This window comes from Perna viridis, chromosome 3 (genome assembly GCF_037379345.1).
Source record: "Perna viridis isolate PV_CMFRI_1.1 ecotype Kerala chromosome 3, ASM3737934v1, whole genome shotgun sequence".
Classification (NCBI taxonomy): Eukaryota; Metazoa; Mollusca; class Bivalvia; order Mytilida; family Mytilidae; genus Perna; species Perna viridis.
In genome coordinates, this window is record NC_142447.1 from 38,405,740 (window position 1) to 38,431,109 (window position 25,370).

At 32.8% G+C, this 25,370-nt stretch overlaps 1 protein-coding gene across 1 annotated transcript in view; it reads left to right on the forward strand.

The window, feature by feature from the left end:
• The first annotated feature begins 14,774 nt into the window (after positions 1–14,774).
• Positions 14,775–25,370, forward strand: part of LOC148622171 (uncharacterized) — an 81,790-nt gene continuing 71,194 nt past the window's right edge. The window contains exon 1 of the mRNA XM_088574109.1: positions 14,775–14,903. Coding sequence (XP_088430235.1) covers positions 14,782–14,903 — 122 coding nt within the window. The 5' untranslated portion in view covers positions 14,775–14,781. The remainder of the gene's footprint in view (positions 14,904–25,370) is intronic.

Sequence of the window (25,370 nt, forward strand, 5' to 3'; positions counted from 1 at the left end):
TAGGATGGTATATTTATTACTCCAGCAGTGTTAGAGGTTGTCTTGCAAACTATTTTGTTGCAAACACATGGCATTGAGGAATCTGTGGAATTGGGGTAGTCCAATTAGCTGCCCATTACTGTAGTATGAAGTTTCGGAGATTCTACATTATACATATAGACATTATGTACACATAAAAGTACACTGTACATGTAAGTACATTCCCGAGGAGCTCTAACGATTTTTAATTTTGCTATATATGTATATGTCAGACTGCATGAACTGACAACTCTTAATATGATTTTTAATTAAACCGTTTTTTGTTTATGACTTCATGCCAATGAAGTAAAGTTTGTATATGTACATAAAAATATAATTTTAGTCACATTCATACTTGAACATTTGTTAAAAAGGGTTGGGATTTTATTAAGTATCAAAACATTAATACTACACACTTAAAAATAACCAAGTTTTGTTAAATTGTGAAGAAGATTTACAGGATTTGATGAAATAGAGATTCTAAAGTTAATGACACTGTTGTGAAGTACTGAATGTACGTACGCGTTATGTTGGTTCTGAAAGCAAATAATACTGGCAGTGCCTTTGGATATATTTTATACAGCTGCAAAACAAGTACTAAAGTATAGGAAACATTTTTCAGGCTATTTAGAAGATAAAATAGTTATAGTTGAAATATTGATTAACTGTTAACCAGTATAAATGGATTTAGTCCTTCGTATACCGGTATTGTAATTTTGGTTCATAAGAATTTTGAATGTTTTCTGTTGAGTACATGACTGTAAGTGGGAAAACTTTACAGTTTTGCAGTTTTTCTCTTTTGACAGAGATCTGTTTAACCTGGACTAATGTAAAAACAAAGACCTGATATATGTAAAAAAAAATTGCGGTCGTATATTGGTATGGTGCTGACAGTGGCGTCATCGTCGGTGGCGTCCGTGTCGTTGTCGTCCATATTCACTTAGTTCTCGTGCGTGCGATGACTTTAGTTATGGTTGATCAATTGTTATGAAATTTTGATATTCAATTTTGAGTTTATGACCCCTACCGTTTTCAAATTAGGGCCATCCATGTAACTGACAGATACCACTCTGTTGGTTTCTGTTAATTTAAGAAAACCTGAGAGTCCAGCATTTTACCAAGCTAACATACATAAAGTGAAATGGTCAATTCTCAACATGACATATCAAGTTCAACACATCCATTCAAGAAAGAAGCATTGTTATATGATTTGTCTTATGGTTATTGCAAGCCATTGCGGAATGTGTTCCCCATTTATCGATGTTTGTAGATATTTGGTAAATATGTTAATGGATATTTATCAACATAAGCATAATTCAATTATTGATATCAATAAATGGAGGAGTTTTCTAGTCAATGCAAATACATTCAAGACAAAACGTATGTATGTTCAAATTTGCTCTTCGGGCAATACCAGTCTGTGTTCATACTTGCCCCTCGGGCAATACCAGTCTGTGTCCACGCCTGTAAACTTAACAAACCTAAGTTTAAAGTTTAATACCCAAAATATAGGAATCTGTATGGAATAGGTGGACAACAATCAAATGTAAGACGTTAGGCTAAAATTCCTATCACATTTAAAGATGGAACTTCAGTTCAACAATCAGTTATTGTCTTATACATATAGATGATATTCATCATTCTTTAATCTTTAATCTAAGGACATGATTTTTTTTTACAAAATAACCAACCACAAAGTGATTATGTCTTAAAGACGTTATATTTACATGAAGGTTGTGGGCAAATAGCATTGATAAGTACAAATCTAAAACACGATGCATGGTAGTACGGGACATCTAGGTGTTATTATGTAGGATAGAAGATCGATGGAGCAGTGTAGCGAATAGAGTCGTCACATTCGGAGACGTTGTATAATATTGATTTGTTGTGACGTGCATCATTAATTTGATCCTCTATCCTACATAATAACACCTAGATGAGCTGTCCCGTACTGGTACCAGTATCGTATTGCATATCCCTGAGCAGGTGTACGTCAAAACATGGATGCTATAAAAATATAGTGCATTTTCTTTTTGCCTCTCTACAAACTAATATTTTGTCAAAAGATATGAACAATGACTTATAAAATAGAGCAAACATCACACTGTAAGATGAAGAACTTTTTTAAAAGAAAATCTAACACAATATCATAAAAATGTTCCACTGAAAAGGTTGGTTTGGTGAGTGCAAAACGAAAGTGAAAGTAGGGAAAATGGCTATTTATAGTTCGAGACTACTTTTCTGTCCGATCTTCGTGGACTCACCCTATTTTCTTTGCGGGAAATTATTTTTTCACATGTCCTTAGAAATGCTACATAAGTGAAAGTTTTATTGAATCAATTTACATATTTTTTAAAAAATCCTAAAAATATGCACTTCACTATAGAAGTCTATGGGAAAATTAATACGATACTGAGACCTAGTAAGCCAGTTTTTCAAGTAAAGTTGGATATTCAGCAAGTGGTCTTTACCAGCTGAAAAAGTAGTACCCCAATGCAGGTAACACTTTTAAGATGAATTAGCCAACTTTTGAACCTGATTTTTTATGGTAGCTCTGGTTTTTTGCATTTATGGTTAATCTTAACCAAATTTGGAAATGCATTTTGTTTTCATGAATTTGTATAATATCAGTTCAATAAAATTATTATATTGACTGTTTATGATGAGCATATCTATATTCATGTAACCTAAAGCAAGTAATACTCCTGCATAAAGGATAGTTTTCAAGTTACAACACATTTTAAGTATGTGGTTAGGACTTGAAAATAGTCATTTTCCATACATTGCCTCTTATATATGAAAAAATTAATATTTTTTTTATTTTTTGTTTTTCTTTCAAATAAATAGCTAAAATGAGTTGCCATATAACTGTGTGGTTGATTTAAACACAGAAATGTCACAAAAGTCAACAGCTAATTTTTTAGTGGGCTTTTTTTAGTGGTTCAAATGGACAGATTCTAATGCGGCAAGAAAAATAAAGGTGTTTTTTCATATAAAAACTGAATTTTTTCAAAAAGTATCTAAAGCAGACAGTTGTTATTATAATATTTATACCAATGAACTATTTTTCTTGCATCATAGCTATCTGTTTTAAAGAAAAAGTCCTTTTCCTGTCATATTGAGGTCCTTTTGTATCTGCCTGGGGTACCAAAATGGCTTAAAATCTGTATTTTCTGCATATGAAAAGCTATATTTTTTTAAAACTATGATATTGGTATAATTTTTTTTGGATTTATTATAATTGAAATGACCATATCTATAGTTTAAAACAGTTGGTTGTACCAGTCATTATACTTTACTTTAAACAAGAGGCTCCCTTGAGTTAAAGACAAAAAAGGAGGTTCGAATATTAATATTTCCATATATGGAAGTCACAAGTGGGGATTAAATAATGATTTGGAACTCATAGTACAGCTCATGTATCTACCATGTCAGAATAAACCACAAATTTGCTTAGCTTGACTAATGCAGCAGCTTTTTATCAAAAGTAATATTTTCTGGCTAACACTGAGATATTAGTCTCATGCCTGGAATAGGGTACCTATATAAAAATTTTAATAGAAAACTCCTGTTTATAGCAGGGCAATGATGTTCTGAATTTTCAGTGTGAAAATGAATACTCTAGCAGAAAAACAACAACTTTTATGATTATATTGAAATTTTTATTAGTACTACCATACATCGTGTACTAAGTTACAGCCCTTGATTAATCCTACGAGGAGGAATGACCCGGCCAGCGAAAGCTATATTTTATATAGCCTAGCTGACCGAAAGGTCTAGGGCGCTGGACTTAGTGCAAGCGGTGTTGCCATAGATGTCACAGCGGTACGAGTTCGAGTCCCGCGGAGGGAACGACCAAAAATTTACATCGCAAATTTGATAGTTCTAACATTGTTGGGAATTTTTCAGACCTTTCTATACGTTTACATATCTTCCCTGTATCAATTTGATCCGATGGAGCCGTGTAGCGAAGAGATATGTAAACGTATAGAAAGGTCTGAAAAATTCCCAACGATGTTAGAACTTTCAAATTTGCGATGCAAATTTTTGGTCTTTCCCTCCGCGGGACTCGAACTCGTACCGCTGTGACATCTATGGCAACATCGCCTGCACGAAGTCCAGCGCCCTAGACCACTCGGCCAGCTAGGCTATATAAAAATATGCCTTTCGCTGGCCGGGTCATTCCTCCTCGTAGGATTAATCTAGGGTTGTAACTTAGTACACGATGTATTGTTACCATATTGAACTTATATGCCTATAATTCTATTACGGTAAAAATGTGAACTTTTTTTCTTTTCTTGGTCATCAGATGAATTAATATGAAAATTTAATATTATCAGGTATTTGTAAGAGTAAGTTGGCGGTACTAGATTCCGTGTAAGTGATAATAATTCACTTTAATCAGTTGGTTTCTTTTCAAATACCATTTGCGTTTTTATCAATAAGATACCTTAAAGAGGGAACTACAACTTTGTCAAACCTTGATATGTCTGGTAAATCAATTCATAAAGATGATATGAATTTTAAGTCATTGTATCGTTTTATGACTGATAACAATCTATACGATGTATGGAGAGTAATAAATCTTAGTGTTAGAACTTTTTTATGGAAACGTGTTAACGAATCTTATTTACAACAATTAGGGTTGGATTATTTTTTTAATTTCTAGAAGCTTGTCAAATTTTAAACAATATGTAAGTCACAAGGATAGTATAATAAGTGATAATTGTTTTGTGGAAATGAGATTTGCTCTTGATAATGTAGAAAGAGGTCCATTTGCATAATACTTTGTTAGATAATAACGATTATGTATCAAATATTTTGAATATCATTGATGACAATAAGAATTGTACTCTTTTTGATGATGTATTGATTTGTTGGGATAATTTAGAAATGCTCTTAAATTTTGGGTACAAAATTGCAAAAGAGAAAAATGCACAGAATTATTGTACACAAAATAAGATACAAAGGTAATGTATGAGAATTACTGAAGGAGAAAATGTAGATGTTGAAAAAATATGAAAACTAAGTATATTATAAGAAATATGTAAAGGTGCTATTTTGAGATCAAAAGCTATTTGGGCAAAAAAATATATATATATAAATATACAAAGTATTTTTTGAATTTAGAAAAGTACAAGCAAGAGAGTAATTGTATTAAAGAACTTACTGATTTTGATGGTAAAGCTATTGTATCTGATACTGAAGATTTGTTAAACTTACAGTATATGTTTTATGATAAGCTATATCCGTATGTGGAAAAAGACAAAAATGCTATGGTGATTTTTTTTCAAAATATAGATTTAAAAGTTGATGATCATGATCAATAAATATGTAATAGAGAGTAATCAAGGGAACCAATGTTATAGTGGTAATCAAAAGAATGTAATCCAGGGACAAAGACCTGACATGGAAAACAGACATACACAACAAAGAACGTAAAGTAACTAAAATCATACATACAAAGTAACAAAAGCAAATGAGCAACTCGGACTCCACTAAAAACTGGGAGCATGGACCAGGTGCACCGGTAGGGTAAGCATCCTTTGTTTTTCTAGAAACACCCGCCGAGTTGCTCATAAAAAGTCAAGTCCGGGGTAGACAAACGAGGAAAGGAAAACTATGACCCGTTGAATAAATCAGTTTTCATGGTGCTGATGGATACACCATAACGATCCACGAGTTCATGATGACGACCATAAAACTTCTGTAGTGATGACTTCGATCTTGTAGCAACATAACCCTGTTCCAGAAGCCTATTTGTTAGAGTTCTAGCGCGATACAAAAAGTCCGCGTAGTTTTGGCAAGCTCTGGCATAACGTATGAGTTGTGATATGAACACTCCATACGCAGGTGCTGAAGGGATGTTGTCACAGAAGAAAGGAAAGTTGACAATTTTGAATGAAAAGTCGTCACGTTTGTCGTAAAGTTTGGTCAATAGTTTTCCTTTACCATCGATTTCTAAGTGTAGGTCAAGGTATGAGGCTGACTTCACAGTGTCTGTAGTATCCTTTATTCCAAGTTCTTTGGGGTAGATGCGATGTATCAAATCCCCGAAATTAGGATTGTTTAAAGATAATACGTCATCAAAATAGCGGAAACTGAGATTAAAGGATCTAGCTAAAAGATATTCTTTCTTTTGGATCAGATCAGTTATAAAGTTAGCCTCATAAGAGTGAAGGAAAAGTCAGCAAGTAAAGGAGCACAATTTGTTCCCATTGGAATGCCCACCATTTGTTGAAAAACACGTCCATCACCCTGGATAAATATGTTGTCGATTAAAATGAAAAATTCCAGCATTTTGTAGACATCTTCCTCTGTATATTCGGAAGATGATTTGGAACTATTTCTTACAAAGTATGAGGAATCGCTACCAAGAACTATATATTTGTATATAGGTGTACCATCTTTTTTTTTGGAAAAACAACGATGTGTATAATGTTTTTTAAGTCTGGATTTTAACTGAGTATGGGGAATAGAAGTATACAGTGTTGAAAAATCATAGGTTTTAATGCTATTATATTCAGATAATAGTCTTGAACTGATTGTCTCCAAAAGATCTTTCGAATTCAAATTTCGAATTCTTTGGAAATTAGTTGTCATGTTTTAATTATTTTTTTTTTAAATCACAATCGGTAGGGTGACCGTAAACATTTTTAGGCATAAACGGGTTGTCTATTTATTACTCCAGCAGTGGTAGAGGTCGTCCGGCAAGCTATTTTCTGATTTGGGTTGGGTTATGAAGGAACGGAAGTGCAACCTCTTACATTGTAGGAGTAGTCTATATACAAATAATATGAGGTTTGAGTTATGAATTTTCAAAAGCGGTTTTGAAATGATTTTTTTCAGATTGTTTAGTATTTTTTCAATGGAAAAAAATGCTCATAAAGCAGTCCAGGAGGTAGGTAGATTCTTCAAAGTGCAATTTATTAAGAACACAAGTTGAATATGGCTGAAATTTCTTCACGTTTTGCTGGGGTCCAAGTTTAAATATGACCTTCCTTTTACATATATTTTAGGAGTTTATGTTCTATGAATTTTTCGACGTTTAGTTGCAAAACACGTGGCATTAATTTGATGAATCTGTTAAGTTGGTGTAATTCAGTTAGCGGTCCATATACTGGAAGCACCTTCCAGAGGCTCTCGATTTTTTAACTATATAAGTATATATCAGACTGCATGTACTGATACAATGTAACTCTTAATATGATTTTTATTTTAGCCAATTCTTTAAAAAGGTCACATCCTTGCAAAACGTATGAATGCGCACAGTTTTAATTTCCATGATAGTCTTAAAATCATTTACTAAAATGCTAATTGTTTTGTAATATAACTATCATTTGGGTGACTGCGATTTAGATATTACAGTCAAAATTCTTCAAAAATGTCATATTCTTTCAAAATGTATGAGTTTGAACACTTTTAAGTTTCATAAAGGTCTAAAATTTCTGCATAAAATGTTTAAAATTGTCAATATAGGTACTCTGTATCATACTGGTGTCGGCAACAACAAAAAATCAAGTACAAATCGGGATTCGGGTGCTACGACTTTTTTTCCGAATCACGTACAAATACTGTATGTAATTCAGTCAGAGAAGTATTCTGGAGCTAGTGACTATCAGAATCTGTCTTCTAATCCACGTATCTGTTCTACCTAGAACAGTTCCTGACAGTAGAGTGTCAGGACCCATGACAAATTATAACAGAGCTTGTCCAAAGCCCTGACAAGGTGTGTCGCGGGTCAAAACAGTTTCTGACATTTCGGAACTGTTCTATGACCGCGAATCCTGACAGAATCGACGAGAGGTTAGAAGTGATCGTAACGGTAACCTATATGAAGTAAAATGGTTAATTCTTAACATGGCATAGAAAGTTCAAGACATCAATACAAGTACATCTTCAAGGAAGAAGCATTGTAATATGTATATGACTTGTCTTATGGTTATGCAAGACCTTGTCGAATTAGTTCCCCATTTATTGATATCAGTAGATACTTAGTAACATATATATTAATGGATATTTATCAGCTTGTGCATAATTCAGTTATTGATATCAATAAATAGAAGAGTTTTCTAGACAATGCAAATACGTTCACCTGGTCCATGCTCCCATTTTTAGTGGTGTCTGAGTTGCTCATTTACTTTGTAACGTAGTATGTATTATCTCAGTCACTTTATGTTCTTTGTTGTGTTTGTCAATTTTCCATGGTTGGTCTTTATCCCTTGATTACATTCTTTCGCTAGAATCTTGGTTCCCTTTATTACTCTTTCAAATCAAAACGTATTTATGTTCAAATTTGCTCTTCAGGGAATACCAGTCTGCGTCCATACTTGCCCCTCGGGCAATACCAGTCTGTGTCCACACTTGTTTCGAATAAACAATTCTGAAGAAGACTTTGATCAATACCACCAATAAGTATGTAGAATCGGCATACCCGTCGTCTATTCTTTCGGGTAAATCCACGAAAATCATTAAGCACATCTACGTTGGAAAGTGAACTGCTATTTTCGCTGTCGCGTCGGTTTCCATCGGCTTATGACTTACATTGCTATACCATCGTAGTGTTAGACATAAACCAATGGAAATTGACATTTATTTGCCTTCTCAAATTAATGAAGTTTGCAAGTTTTAAAGTTTCAACTTTTCGAAAAAAATTAAACCCAGGTAGTTTAAGTAATAAATACATGTACGATTTGTACAGCAAAATTCATATTTTCTGGTTCTCTATTTCGATATTTTCTCTTAATTTTCATGTGTTGCAGTACCTGTGGATTTTAGAAGAGCGTTTGATACGGTATGGAGGGTGGGTTTATGGTGTAAACTGGTTAAAAATAATATTGGTGGGAAAACGTTTAATGTTATATTAAATATGTATACGGACATTAAGTCTTGTGTAAAAAATGGGGAATTAAAAACAGATTTTTCCCGTGTGAAATCGGTGTAAGGCAGGGAGAAAAGATATATACCTTAACGACTTGGAGGAATATCTGGATGAAAATATCGTAGATGGTTTGCAGTTTTTAAACGAAAAGTTTGCAAATAAACTTGAACTGTATATAAAGTTATTTATCATCCTGTATGCTGATGACACTGTTTTCTTTGCGGAGTCAGCAACAGAATTACAAAAAAAAACAAACAAAAAAACACTGTCTGTCTTTGAAAAATATTGTATAGATTGGAAATTAAGTATAACTGTAACAAAAACAAAGGTGGTAATTTTTTCAAACAGGAAATTTACAAGTAATAATTATTTTAAATTGTGCAATGAAAACTTAGAAATAAAGGATTCATATGTTTACTCGGGGCTTTTATTCAACTATAATGGTAATTTTGCACAAGCAAGGAAGAAATTGATTAATCTGGCTTAAAAAGCCCTGTATGCTCTATAAAAAGATACAAAATATTTCTATTCCCATTGATCTTCAATTAAAATTATTTGATGTTTTGGTTGTTCCTATTTTAACATATTCTTCAGAAATACGGGGCTTGATAATAAGGCTACTGTTGAAAAATTACATCTTCAATTTTGTAAACGCATATTGGGAGTAAGATCAACTGCTTCAAATTTTATGGTATATGGGGAACTTGGGAGATTCCCACTTGAAGTACATGTTAAATCAAAAATGGTGTGTTTTTGGCATAGAGTAGCTTCTAATGAGAATAAATTGTCTGGAAAATTATACAAATTACTACTGTATTTTAAGTGAGCATGATAATTTTAATTTTAAGTGGATTAATTATATAAATTCTATATTTGATGATTGTGGATATAGTGAAATATGGAATATTCAAGAAAATGTCAATTTTAACTCTTCAAAGATGAATAATTAACAGCGTCTCCAAGACCAGTTTATCCAAAGATGGTTCACTGATATGAACAATTCATCTAGAGGGGAATATTACTCTAATTTTAAACACGAATTTCGATTGGAACCTTATCTTTTAAGACTAAAATCGGGGCAACGGGTACATATTTGTAAATTAGGAGTTTGTAATATTAAATTTCCTATCGAAACTGGTAGATGGCGGAATATACCAAAGGACGAAAGATTGTGTACATTATGTGGATCTGGTCTTGGGGACGAATATCATTATTTATTTTAATGTAATAAAAATATAGCTTTAGATATCAGAAGAAAATTTATTCCGAGTTATTAGGTATCCTAATAGAGAAAAAATGTATGGTATGTTAAAATTTTGTAATGTAAAAGTCTTGATAAATTTATCAATTTTCATTCAAAAAATTCAAAAGTTGTTACATTGATTTATCATTTGTATGTTGATGTAATGATTCATTGTTTTGTCATCGTACATGTATGTGATTGATATTGGGTGATATTTATATGTATATTTATATGCAGTTACTCATGTTACACAGTAATCTGTGGCTGAGTTTTCTATAATAAACAAACATATGTACAAAATCTGTTCAATGAATATTACCGATTCAGCCATAATGACGGTGTCGTCAGCATAAAGGATGATAAAATCTGTTTAAAATAATTCTAATTCGTTTTCAATTGCTCAAATTGTCATACCTAAGCTCATAATATTTTCATTGTTATAAAATTCTCGAGATCATTAAAAAATAAAGAAAATATGAAGGGGACAGACTTTCACCCCGACGCACTCATATTGCACATGGGAAATTGTTTTTGACAATTACAATTCGAAGTTTTTTTTCTTTACTGACTTTTTTAGTATGCTGCACATGATATACAACATTCAAAATTAGGATAGGTATTTGGTTTTTTTTTTTTTTTTTTTTTTTTTTTTGGGGGGGGGGGTTTTTTACAGAAAATGCTTATTTCAGACATTTCAATCATGTATCTACAAAATCGAGGGCTTGGAATTTACAAGTCGACTATACCGGAGGCTAATTGGAGATTTTGCATGTGAGAAGAAGATGACTGGCAGGCTAAGTATTCATCCTGTTCCGCAGAGACAGACAGAACGCCATTTCAGTATCTAATTCCAAGTTCATTTTTAGTATCTTATTTATTGTTCAATTTGAACGAAATGTATGATGCTTACATTAGGAAAGATTGTCGTTGACTTTGTTGGTGACTAGATTAGATTTGTTCATCGTGTCACAGTTTTCTTTTCCTCTTTCGTCTACCCCGGACTTGACTCTACCAGTGCACCTGGTCCATGCTCCCAGTTCTTAGTGGAGTCAGAGTCGCTCATTTGCTTTTGTTACTTTGTATGTATTATTTTAGATACTTATATAATGTTCTTGTGTATGTATGTTTTCCATGTTTGGTCTTTGTCCCTGGATTACTTTCTTTTGATTTCTGCTAGAGCCTTGGTTCCCTTGATTACTCTTAGATTCATTAAAATATTTAACTGTCGAAGTGGATATTTTCCATTCTGTTTCAGTAATTGGTTCGTTAATAAAATCGTTTTCCAGGTCTTTACTTAGTCCTAGCTATAACGTCTTTAGAAACTTTGAATGATGTATTGGTAATTTGCATGCATGACCTAAAAACAATAAATAGTGTACTAAAACAAATATCTATGAGGATCTATAAACCATGGCAAAATAATTGAACTAACTCTTACGATACTGCAGTTCTGAAGGAAGGTACATTAGAAAAACGTACATGCTTTCTAGAGGCATTGAGCATTTCCATGATAGTTCTTGGTATATTTATGAAGCTGCAATGAAAAGCTGTATGAAGTGAAATAAATCTTCACCATAAATCATTTTAGTAGTCAAAACTTTTTTTCTCATTTTGCCGTCTATATAATTTTGTCCTTTTCAAGATAAAAAATGTAAGTTATGCAGAGTTTGTAGTACCAAACTGAGAATATGGTGTCCTGACAACGCGTGTAACATTGAATTATGCGTTAGAGATTGCTTTAAATGTGACAGAAGAATGATTTTACTATGTACATGTACATAGTATGCATGTACATGCAGCTTTGAATTAGGAACGACCAATCTTTGTATAGAAAGAAAGGATCACAGAATATATCAAATTATTTCTAACAGACTTCACTTAAATTCACGTGGACATAATGATGTACCAGTTGTATTTAGTGTTAAAAAATTTCTATTAACTAAATATTGTTCACAGGAGAATTGTCAATTAATGAATATAAAAAGCTAAATTAAACTTTACTATGATTTTTTATTGGCACAAGATTCACAAAGGTTAAGAAATCAAAAGTTTGTTATCATGAAACATTGTGGGGACATTAAAATTATAACAATGCACGTACAAATTAACGCATTATAAAGAAAGCAGCGACTCCTCAGACGTTTTCCCGACGCTTTTTAAATTACACGATTTTCATTACGTCGAAAATAAACGTCTCACAAAGCATTAAATGAATTTGAAAACGTCACACGTAACATTCGATAAATTTGAAAACGTATCATCAAATAGTTTGTTTATTTCTGCAAACCATTTATCAACAGTTTTTGCTTTGTTGAAAGAATCTTTTAACCACAAAAAGTGGAATATTTACTTCATCATTTCCATCAAAATTGGAATTCTTGTCCTTCATTGTCCTGAAAAATGGACACGTGGTTTAATAATTAGTTTCAAAGCACAGGCCCTTGGGACCAGAAATTTTTTTTTTAATCACAAAAAAAATCATTAAATCATTTTGTTTCCATATTTGAGTTATTATGTGTTTTCTCAGACATGTCCGCTTGCTATTTAATGCTGTTTATAATACCCCCAGTTTTTCGTCTATCTCCTTCTCATAATTATGATTTATTGTTATTTTAGCCATTTTAATAGTCCTCCCATCTACCGCGAAGCGGTGTGAGCTCTACGGCTATTACATGTATTGTCCAAATTTCCCTTAAGGTTCCCCAATATACTAATGAAAAAAAGTCCTGTCCCGGAAGTAACAAAGAGTAACTGTTCTTACGGAGAAAATTCATCGCTTCCTTAAACCAAACAAATAAAAATACATAGGTTAAGATGAGGATTCGGTAAAAATAAATTCATCTTTTCTGATAGCTCCCGAGTATTTTTTTACTAATTAAAAGAAGTGAATATGATGTTTATAAAGAGTTCGGGAAACACGTGAATGTACGTACGCGTATATTCGCTGTTCAACTGTCGCTGTTGTCAAGATCCTAACCCGCCTTGGAAAAAAAATAGAAATTCGATTATATTATCAAAATCGAAGCATAGCTTTTCTAAGATAGGATAGGCATAGACTGGTTCCCGATTGCAATATTCAGTATGTTACACATATACAAATATAACTCGTGAGAGTGCCGGGAACAAGGATAGGATAGGCATATCATTTTGCAGCTATCCTTCTGTTTACGTCACATGATATGTGTAAAATATTTCCACCATCCGTGGAGAACTGTAATATTTCCGGTATCTGTACAGATTGATCTGACGGACCAAAACTGAAAAGGATGTTGCTCAAGCGCGGATCCAAGGACTGGTGTACCGGGCGTACCCCCCCCCCTAAATCGGTAAGAAAAAAAAATTTCACCACTAGTTTCACCCCATAATATTTTTTGCTTTGCTTTGCACGGCATTTAATTCAATTAACGCCCCCCCCCCCAACTCAAACCCTGGATCCGCCCCTGTTGCTAGAGATTACCTTAAGGGATGAAATATGTAAATTGTTGCGAAGTGCTATACAGTTATCGACCACTTTGAGAACGAGGAAAATGGGGGTACGGGGTTGGAATTTTGGGGAGAAAAATTTCTCGAGTTATTCATTAATTGAAAAAAAACTCCCCTATTAATTAACAAGGCAGATTTTCAAATAAAAATATTGAATTCACTTGCTGCTTAGATACAAACAAAAAAATTGCATTTGTGAAGCAAACATTTTCATCCAGGTCGACCCCCCCCCCCTTTTGTACTACATGTCCATTATTATTTTTACGAGTCTCACACTGACGGTACATGTATGGTAAAGCTCACGGTGCTCGCTGATTTAGGCAATGCATATCCCATATTAAAATAACTCATATGATCATTGATAATTTTGAGTTGCGAAGGGCTTCAAGGATCAAATTGTTATATCCTTATGTCCGGAGCAGAGGGAGCAGCTTTTTGAATGGTCTAAATGGTGAGGACACAAATGGACGATGCTTTATATAACAAATAGGAACTTTGCCCAATTCAAAAACCGCCTTGAAAAAATATAGCTCCTATTATATTATCAAAATCGCAGCATAGCTTTTTTAAGATAGGAAAGGCAATAATTTTCCTTTTTGGAATTCGCAGCTGTCGTGTGAATTTTGTTTAGGTCACATGTCATAATATGTGTACAATATCCCCACCATCCGTGGAGAACTGTTACAATAATATTTCCGGTATCTGTACAGATAGATCTGACCGGCCCAAACTGAAATGGATGTTGCTAGAGATATGGTTCTTAAGGGATATAAAACTATTATTATTGCGAATTGCTATAAAGTTATCGACCATTTTGAGAGGGAGGGTTTGGAATTTGGGGGGGGGGGTCAACTTATTCACTTATTGAAAAAAAAACTCCCTCATTAATTTCAAATAGAAATATTGATTTCGCTTGCTGCTTAAATATAAAAAAATATTGCACTTGTGAAGTAAAAAATTTCATCCGGGTCGACCCCCCTCTTTGTAATGTCCTTTATTATTTTACGAGTCTCGCACAGACGGTACATGTATGGTAAAGCTCACGGTGTTCGCTGATTTAGGCATTGCCTACTCCATATTAAACATCGACCCGAAATCGGCCTCGAAATAGTCGTTCCCTTAGGTTGATCGCACTAAACCATGACGTCACTCACGTATGATTACCGGTTTCCGGTATGTTTTGGAAATGTTTACTCAAGCTATATATTTTTATATAATATTGTATGGAATAATTCTAATCTCTTCAACTACTAGTACTGATGGACAAGTAATAAAACCGTAAGTATATGATTGATTAAACTCTCTCTCTGTAACATGCATTCACATTTATAAGTTTACGTCTGTATTTTTCTGTGTGTATTTGTTCTCTGTGAACTATATTGTCATAAATATATCCGCCATTTTCCTGACATCGACACACGCAGCCCGACTAGGATATAATTAGTGTAGTATATACTAGTCGGGAATTAAAAAATGGGACTCGTTAGGTTCCACTGTATAGATGTAGGTCACTGCAGATAACTTTATGACAATTTGTGAAAATAAAGCTAAATTGAAACACTTAACAAGCAAATCCAACAATTTTTTCCTGTAAAAAATATATTTTTTTCAAGATTTTGTCATGAAAATCTGTAGCCATGGTAACATAATAAAAAATATATCAGTTTTTCATAACAAATTATCGATGCCTTCCCAAAATTAATTGACAAAAAAACAGGTTTCTAAAATATCAGGCACTTTAAAATTGCCTGAAAAGTAAGCGGGCATGGTATTAATGTAAACAATCTAATAAAAAATAAAATGTACCTATTTCCTTCTCATTTGTTCATGATTTTAATTCTCAAAGTTCATGCAAAATTTTGCATTTTTTGAAAAGCATCCAGTTGGTGCAGGAAAGAGAACCCAATCCCGTGAGGACCTGGAGTTTCTGGGATAGCTTAAAGCATGCAATTTACACCTCTTTACTTTCACAAGTATTACATTTATTTATGTATGAATGCTCTACTACCCACATTCAATATTTCCAACAAGTTTTACCTTCTATTTTTAAGTTTTACAAAATTAGTCCAGTTCTGTTTTGTATACGAAACAGTGCACCTCAATCCCATCTGTATAGTGCAACCTTACATTCAGGATACTCCTACAGTGTAAGCGGTTGGAATTCCTTTCCTCTATACCTCAACCTCTTGTTTCCGAGCGCCAAATCGCTCGTTCCGAAGTTTTTTTTTAAATCGGCAGAATTACAGTAAATTATATATTTTAAAAATATTTCATACAGTTTCTTTACCCTGACACAGGAGAAGGTGATTAAACTGAAGAAAAACAATTGACATACCTGATGAGAAAATCCAGCAATCCTGGAAATCCTTTGTAAAAACAGTTCAAATGAACTTCACATTTGGTTTTCAAAATTTTGAAATGGTTAATGAAATTAAGCATTTTAATTTGCAAAACGAAATTAACCAACGAATTGCCTTTACCAACTTAAGTTTGTTTTGTCAAAAATACATGGTATTCTGTAAAATAAGTGACCTAATTCAGATAACTGTCTTCATTACAAATGTTTTCTAGGTTTAACAAAAATTAGGATTTTTTGGGCATGATTTCTGATGGGTTAAACTTCTTTCATGTAAATAAAAGACTTAAAATATTTAAAAAAAAACCATTTAGCTTATTCACATTTGCGGTGGCTTTCAATATGTCAGATGCTAGAGGTTAGGATGGCACCAAGTCAGAAAATAGCTTGCCAGACAAGTCTTCTATGTATTATAAATGTCACCAAAAATAAATTGTACAATGAGAATATTATAGAAACGTACCTTAATACTTTGTTAAATGTCTTTTCAGTCTTATGACACTTTGGTCCTAACCTTGGAATGGATTGATATAAGATTTAAATGTGAGCCACCGTAACCTCCTGCCATATTTTCTGTATTTCTCGGAACAAATTGTTCGAGTATATTCTAGTTACTTTTGTTTGAAGTTTTCTTTTTATATATAACCACAGGTTTTCAATAACATTTATATCTGGGGATTGTGAGGGCCAACTCATACATACATACATTTGATACCATTTTATAATTCAGTACCAAACCTTGCTCTATGAATGGGAACATTGTCATCATGGAAAAGAGATAATAGTCAGTGGGCATAAATTGGCATCAGTAATTTCAAATCATTTTTGGGCGTTAATATTACCTACGACCTTACACAGACTGACCGATATTTTAACTCCCAACTATGGTTCTAGTTAAGCTTTCGTCAGATGAGCTGCTTCATGACATATGTACTGTCGCAAGTAGCATGTTAAAATTTGATACTTTAACTTCTTATCAAGGTCTTTCCCCACTGGGAGAGGACCTTACAGTTACTGTAATTCTTTTTATTATTTTTCTCCTGTAAATTCTTAAAATTGATTTGGCAAGAAAAGTATGCAACACTTTGTCACGAAACTTCACTCTATAGATCTAAATCACTAGGACTATGCGTTACGGATTTGTGGGGAAATGACACGTTAACATGCCTCGAGTTATCTCCCCTAACACCGATTTGTTGTTTTTGCCTCTATAGGAAAAAAACCTATATAGATAGAGACAAACTGACAGATGCAATGTTTGTCTTGTACTTGGCCAGCAAAAATGTCCCGTCGATCAAAGTGATCAAACTATTCCTTGTATGAGTTATCTAACTTTAACTAAAATCAGTTTCCCTCATTTTTTTATTTTGAAAACCGTAAGGTGTAGAAACAAGGCTTTCACCATTCATCGTAGGTGACATATGGTGTCTCCAAAATCAACGAATTCTAGCTGTAAGGACAGCATTCTTTTGTATTATTGCAGGTTTTTGCATTCAAGGATGCTAAAAAGCTGTGTTTGTCTAGAACTATTGAAGGAAAAATCCATTGACATTAGGGACTACATGTATATTCGATTATTTTTGGTCAAATTTATTTACCTCCATCTTATTTTTTTTTCTATAATAACAGAAAACATCAGTAATACTGTGATGAATTGATTTTTTTTATGTGAGTGACTACAGATATAATCAATTGTACGGCGAATTTGCTTTGTGGGGTGTTAGTTACTCTGTTATTTATCATTTCCTGCTGTAGGATTTTATCTCATTACGACATTTCTATGTATCGTGATTAATGCTTTGTTTTATATTTAATGCAAAAGTATATATAACGAATTTATACGCTCGCTTCAAGGTGCGAAGTTCTTTTTTTTTAAATAATAGTTAATAACTGAACGGCCAAAGTGCCATAATCCCAATTGTTAATTTGTTTTGATTCGATTTGACAGAAAATCAGAGAAGTTTTACACTTTTTTTAAAATTTCCAAAACGAAAAGTTACAGTAGAAAAACATATTCTCTTACTTTGACTCTAATAGCTACCGCTTTGCATGATGACGGTCATTTAATTTGAAACTTTTTTACTTCTGCTGAAGTACCTACTGTTTATGTTGTCTTGTTACTTTGTTGTTATCCCCATTTCCTTTGTCGATGTTTACAGAAAATAGTATTATATATCTTCATTAATGAATCATTTCGATAAATACAATTAATTAAAATATTTTAGTAATAAAGATCATTAGTAAAATTACAATTCTTGGAAAAATTATCAATATTTTCTAAAAATGTTCCATATCTTTGCACCTCACTATTAAAAATGTATGGATGTGACTACTACTAAGTTGGTATCGTAGCCTCTCATTACTGCATTACTACTCTAACCTAAATGATGAATTTTGTGTAAGGGGATTATTGTCTGCCTTACTCGAATTAAAGATCTAATGCAGATTCGGCGAAGAAAATAATCTGAGGATAGTTTTCCAATCCCCCCTTTCTCTTAAAATTCGTGTTTAAATGATTTTGACAATTCAATATCAATGTCTTATAAAAGCGAAGAAAATACATGTAATTATATTTTCAAGATATTCTAATGGAGCATACTACAGACTTGTAGGAAAATATCAGTATTTCTGATGGACTCGTCCGTTGAGTACAGTACGATGTTTTTTTTATATTAAGCAGATACACAATTTTATTCTGAATGCTTCACGAGTGTTCATTATCCGTGTTGTTACATGTCACTTGTATTTGATCGCACAGGTGCCTAATAAACTCATAACTCAGACTAAATGGACAATATTCTCACTACATATAGTCCCTTACTAACAACTGAGAAGTACGACCGAGTATCTTTTGACTTGCACCCTTGTATTGTACTATAATACAATTAGGTCTGAAAATTTGGCCTCATTTTGTTGAAATAAAGCTGTTTTGAGGTAGTCCACATAGAAATTTCAAGAGTCTTGTCATTAAAAAGTACATATTTTTCTAATTCTTGGTGTGTGGAGGTTCAACTAATTTATAAGTAATTTCGTGATTATTGTCCTAAAATCCAATAGCCATTTCGAGAAAACAAAACCTTGGCAAAGCTCTCTCTTTCAGAAAATTTGAGAACGAAATCTCCCGTTTTTTTATTATACGACGAATAAAACTTGCGGTCGTATAATGTTATGGTAGTACAATACAGGTCATTTCTGAAAATTTGGTCTCATTTTATTGAAATAAAACTGTTTTGAGGCAGTCCGCACAGAAATTTCTAGTGTTTTGTCATTAAAAAGTGCATATTTTTTTAAATCGGTTGTGTGTGGAGGTTCAGGTCATTTATAAATAATTTAGTGATTATTCTTATAAAATCCTGTAGCCATGGTAACATACTGAAAAAAATATTACTGAGTACAAATCAGAGGTGCCTTTCCAAGAATAACAGCCAAATACTATGTTTTATAAAATATCAGGCACTTAGACATTAGCACAGGATGAAAGCATGCATGGAGGAGGTGGAAAAGGGGTTAAGATAATAACACCCTTTTCTATTCATATACTCACAATTTTAGTTCCACAAGTTCGTGCGAAATATGATATTTTGAAAATCAACAGTTGATGCTGAGGAGATAACCTAATACAGCAGGGGACTGAAACGTTCCAGATACCATTTTTCATTTAAATTACACCTGTTTACCATGACATATATAGCATCTGTCTATGTATAAATGCTTAACTACATTTAAACAATATATCCACCAAAGTTCAACTTTTAATTTTAAGTTTTACAAAATTTGACCCGGTCAACTTGGTGTGCGAAACACTGCTCCTAAATGCTCCTAAATGTAACTGTATAGTGCACCCTAATGATTTCAGATGTATAAAGATTAAACTATTTGTTATGTTTGAATAAGGCACAAATGTTTGGGTTTTCATCAATGTGTTGTCAAAGATCAGAAATCCACAATGAAAGATAATTCTACTTTCCTTAAATTTAACAATGTACAATTGATCTTGAACTTGATAATCAGAACTGTATATTTTTTTCATTGTAATTTGAATTCTCTTAAAATCCTCTGTAGACTAAATGAAACTTTCAGTGCTTCAAGTCTGTACACTATGCACGGTGGATATCCGTTACGGATACTTTTCGGTCAATTTACGTTCCGTCATTTCTTTTTGCACAAAGAACGGACTTTTGATGCACATATGGACGTGTCATCGCCGGGTAGTGATGTTAATTCGAACAAAGGAAACTACCAGAGGTATAGTTTGTTTATTTTTATTGCACTACGGAACACTGTTAAATTTTGAGCCTTAAAACTGACTGAGTTCATTTTTTTACTAAAAAGGAAATAACATTTTCTTGCAAGACAATGATGCTTGTCAGTCCTCAACGTGATCCCGGCTTCCTCAACTTTGTAAATTATAGAAAATACTTAATTAAAGGTGAAATTGCAAACTTATTTCAATAAAAACACAATAATGATGCAAAAAACGAACAATTGAAGTAAGAAGATATTGTGATACGACGAAAACTTGAAAAATAAATTTGGCAGGGGAACGGACTCTTTTCGATCGGTGAAATATTCAGATATCATGGAACAGGAATCTATCCGATTTTTCTAGCAACGGATTTTTTTAGATTAATTGCATTTTAAAAGAGCAATAACGGCTCAAATCACACTTAATTAATGAAAAAAAATCACTTCTTTTGGTACAGAAATTATAGAAAGGCAATTTGGATTGTACGGCAAGCCAATCAAGACATAAAGGATATTTCCTTAAAATAATGTGTCATAAATTAAAAATATTAATATTTTGGTCTTAGAAAATCTCATTTTATATTAGAAAACCTTTTTTAATATTAAAAATTATTTTTTAATATAAAAAAATTTTTTTTTTATATAAAGAATCATTTTCTAATATTAAAATTTTCATTTTTAATATTAATAAAAAAGAAGAAAATAACATTAGAAATCTATATTTTTTTTGATATTACAAAATCATTTCTTAATATCAAAAATTATTTTAATCATTTTTGTCTCGCCTGGGACGAAAGCGAGACAAAGGTATGCTGATTCCGGCGTATATTAGTATGGGATTTTCCCGTAAGGATTTGTTACGCATGATTTAAGCTAATAAGCGACTCATTGGTACTAACACGTCATGCATATATGCGAACCATCTTCAGATTAAATAAAAGAGAGACAACTCTAGCGGTAAGTCCCGACGGTTTAAAAAGTAGAGCTTCAATTCGAAAATGTGTTGTATGTGACGTCCAGTATAGTATAAGTACATGTGCTAGCAATATTTTGGTCTGGTACTGTCATATAGAAGTAAACTACAGCATGGCCGAAAGTGGGTCATCACAACCATTATCGCAGGGATTTCAATAACTTCAATTTCAACAGGAGGAATTAAGATATGAACAGGTGAAATCAGATTTTCTTCTGTTTCAGTTCTATAACAAAATTAGAAATTTGGACAGGTCATTTCATTGAAGTGAAGTGGTGAAATTCATCTGATGCCTTTACTCCAGCAATGCTTTATGTCTTTTATTTACATTAAAGAAGTTTAACCTACCGGAAATCGAACGCTAAAAATCCTAAATATTTGTTTAATACTGAAAACATTTGTAATGAAGACAGTTGTCAAAATGACCAGCAATTTTGAATTAGGTCACTAATTTTACGAAATACAATATATTTTTGACAAAACGAATTTATAGTTGGTACAGGCAATTCGTTGGTTAATTTGATATGTTCGTTTCGCAAATTTTTAAATCCGTAATTTTATCAACCGAAATTACACACTCAAATAGCTAAAAACCAAATATGAAGTTCACTTCAACTGCTTTTACAAACTTTAAGGATTTCCAGGATTGCTGCATTTTCTCATCAGGTAGGTCATTGTTTTTCTTTAGTTTAGTGACCTTCTCCCGTGTAATGGTAAAGGAACTGTATAAAACGATTTAAATGGAAAATAGTTTACTATAATTCTGCCGATTTCAAAGAACGGCGGAACGAGCGTTATGCAATATGGCACTCGGAAACAAGAGGTTGGGGTATGGAGGAACGGAATTCCAACCTCTTACGTTTTGTACTGATGCCTTTTCCTATTGAAAACCTTTTCATAATCCCCACTGTTCATTATACTAATTCAAGAATCTATTGCAAAAACTAAGCTCCTCGGGCTCTGATCCATGTATTCAACTAGGTCAATATAGATTTTATTTGGATTGAATTTCCCGAATTTATTTATTAAATTGGGGAATATTCAAAAGATACCGTATGAAATGTGTGACACCCTGAATATCATCTCTGATTAAATTATCAGTAATAAAATTAATCCATGTAACTTGAAAATCTTTAGACGTAGCGTACGGTGTTGGTGTCATATATGGTAACGTCGAAATCGGCAAAATTTCGACATCTTTTTTGTATTGCGACGTACATCGTTCTATAATTGTTACATGTAAAAAGAAGTGTGCTTATTTATTTTTTTACAGAAAATAACACGCACGACATTTTTTATTATTTAATTATCCGATTCGATATTAATTTTTGGTACGTTTTGGTCAATTGAAAAGATCAGATTACATCCTGATATGGTTAATAGTTAGGCATCAATCATTCAAAAATGATTTGAAGGAAATTTTATCCTGAGAAAAATGTTAGGAATTATGGAAACAAATTTCATGAAGCGCTAAAAAAAGGAAAAGTCCCTCACTAAAACAGGAAGCCAACAAACCTACAAGCATAAGTCAGTAACCACTCGCCCGGAAATCAAGAATTGTGGAAGTGTATAAAGTGAATTTATTTCTTTCCTATTTGGTTTTATATCTCAAATGTGGATGTATGTTGATATTTCCAAATACATGCATGTACTTGTTTTGGAATTCTAAGGTCTATTGCTAAACATTTCGAGAAAACAAAACCTTGGCAAAGCTCCTCTTTGAGAAAATGAAAATATTACTGAGTTTTAGTAGAATGGGTGCCTTAGACACTACCACAAGATGAAAGCATGCATGGATTAGGTGAAAAAAAGGTAAAATTAATAAGACCCTTTTCGATTAATTCTCTCACAATTTTAATCCCAAAAGTTCGTGCGAAATAAGGTATTTTGAAAATCAGCCATCAGATGCCGAGGAGAGGACCTAATACGGCAAGGGACTGAAACGTTCCGGATACCATTCTTCATTTAAATTACACCTGTTTATCATAACATATATTGCATCTGTCTATTCATAAATGCTTATCTACATTTAAACAATATATCCACCAAATTTCAACTTTTAATTTTAAGACGGGGGTAACTTTGTATGTGAAACAGTGCGCCTTAATGCAATTGTATAGTGCACCCTATGGCGCAGTCGTCCTAGTCTGGGGACACTTCGTTTCCGTGCGATAACTTTAGTTGTGGTTGACGAATGGTTCTGAAATGTTGATAAGATTTTACCAACAACTAAAAAGATTCCTATTTAATTTGGACTTGGTTGCCCCTGCCGCTTTTGAAAAAGGGGACAAAAAGGGTAAAAATACATGTTTTTATTAAAACCCATGTAGTCAGTAGATTGTTTTTTTTTCGATTTTAATTATTCTATTTTTAATGTGTTCTTTATTTAATTCGGGTAAACAAATGTACAGTAGATTTTATGTGTTTTGGACCGTTTTCAAGTTATAGGGGGTCAAAGTTGGGCAATGCCTAAAAACATTTTCATAACTTTTTTTCGATTTTTTTTTTATTTCATTGGATTCTTCATTGGATTCCTCATTAATAATCCTGCCTGCATTTTTTATCAGATTTCGGATATCTCTTACGGTTTTAAAGTTATAAGTGGACAAAAAAGGCCACACCAGAATAAATCTTTTTTTTTTGGTTTTTGGTCTGATTTGAAAAAAATTCAAAAAATATTTGTGTAATATTTGTACAGCTTATTATATCTTATTGCTAAAATAATTATCAAGGAGTAATTAAGACGGTTATAAAATGCGTTGATTTTACAATATTTCACTAGCGAATGTGCAAGCACGTCTACACATTTCAAAATACTTTGATGCAGACACGCTGATCCTGATTTCACCAGGGCATCATTGCATACGAACAGACAGGAGTGCGCGCAAAGGTGGGGGGGGGGGGCTTTCTTTTTCGTGTTTCCTTTTCAATATTTCTTTCATTATTTTATCAGATTCGCTAAAATCGTTTTTTTTATTCATTACATCCACAGTCGTATTAATTTAATCTAGTATCGTAACTTTTCAATACTTTTAATTTTTTTAATAAAATTGACGTTAAAAGAGTTTTTACGTCGCAAAACAGAACGTTACTTTGGAAACGTCAAAAATGCGCTTTGTGTCATTTTTGTTAGACACGGTTTTACACACACACACACACACACACACACACATATATATATATTTGTGCCATTTTGAACAATTCTTTCGAATTTCGCATGGTGTACGCGTGAATAAATAAAATATACAAATTTTAGATTTTGGTTCGACACAGGTAAAATGCTCCGCTATGATACTTGTTCTACGAAGTACCATTATTTTTAGAATATACTATCTGCATCATATATACATGTAAAACTCAAAATTTCATGGTTATTAGTTCACTCAAAGCTAACGAAAAACGCTTTTGATAAAGACTGGATAGCGCGCAACGTGTAGAAAACGTCGGGAAAAAGACATCGTGACATTACAACATACGTGCGTATTTATCTACCATTAGACAATAAAACTCCTTATTTTTTTAGAATAAACATGATATTCTGAATATTTATACACTCCTTTAAGCATGAACATACTTTGGTAAAAATACTACTCGTTATATTTTACAACCGTAAGCAAGAAAGTAGCCAATGGCGAACGTCCTAAAATTAAGATTTGTGACATAATTGAAATACGGAAGAAAGGCTTTTAACAAAAAGACTGATAGAACATTTTATATACTTTTTCATTAGGGTTATGTAATAAATTGTCAATATAATTAATAAAAGTCCCGATTAAAAAAAACTGTTTGCATAACTTAAAAAATGTCTTAACATTTTGTTTTCAAATTGATTTCTTTCCATTTTTACAATGTCCACATCAAAGGGGAGCCATTTGTGATATTGTAATACGCTTTGATCTTATCATTACGCCATGAAGAACATGATAACGTCTGCAGCACAAACTGCTCTTCCCAAAAAAGTTAGTTTTATCAAAATACGCCAAGAAACAACTTAGATATATTGGTGAAATGGGAAGCATGCATTTCTTAATGTTACCCGCCCATGTATTAAAACGGACGTTCTTGTGATCGAATAGTACTTCCCTCCACAAGTAACGGCATCATTCAAAGATTTATGATTGTAATCCTAAAACAACAACTATTTTCGAACATTTTAATATCTATATTGCCT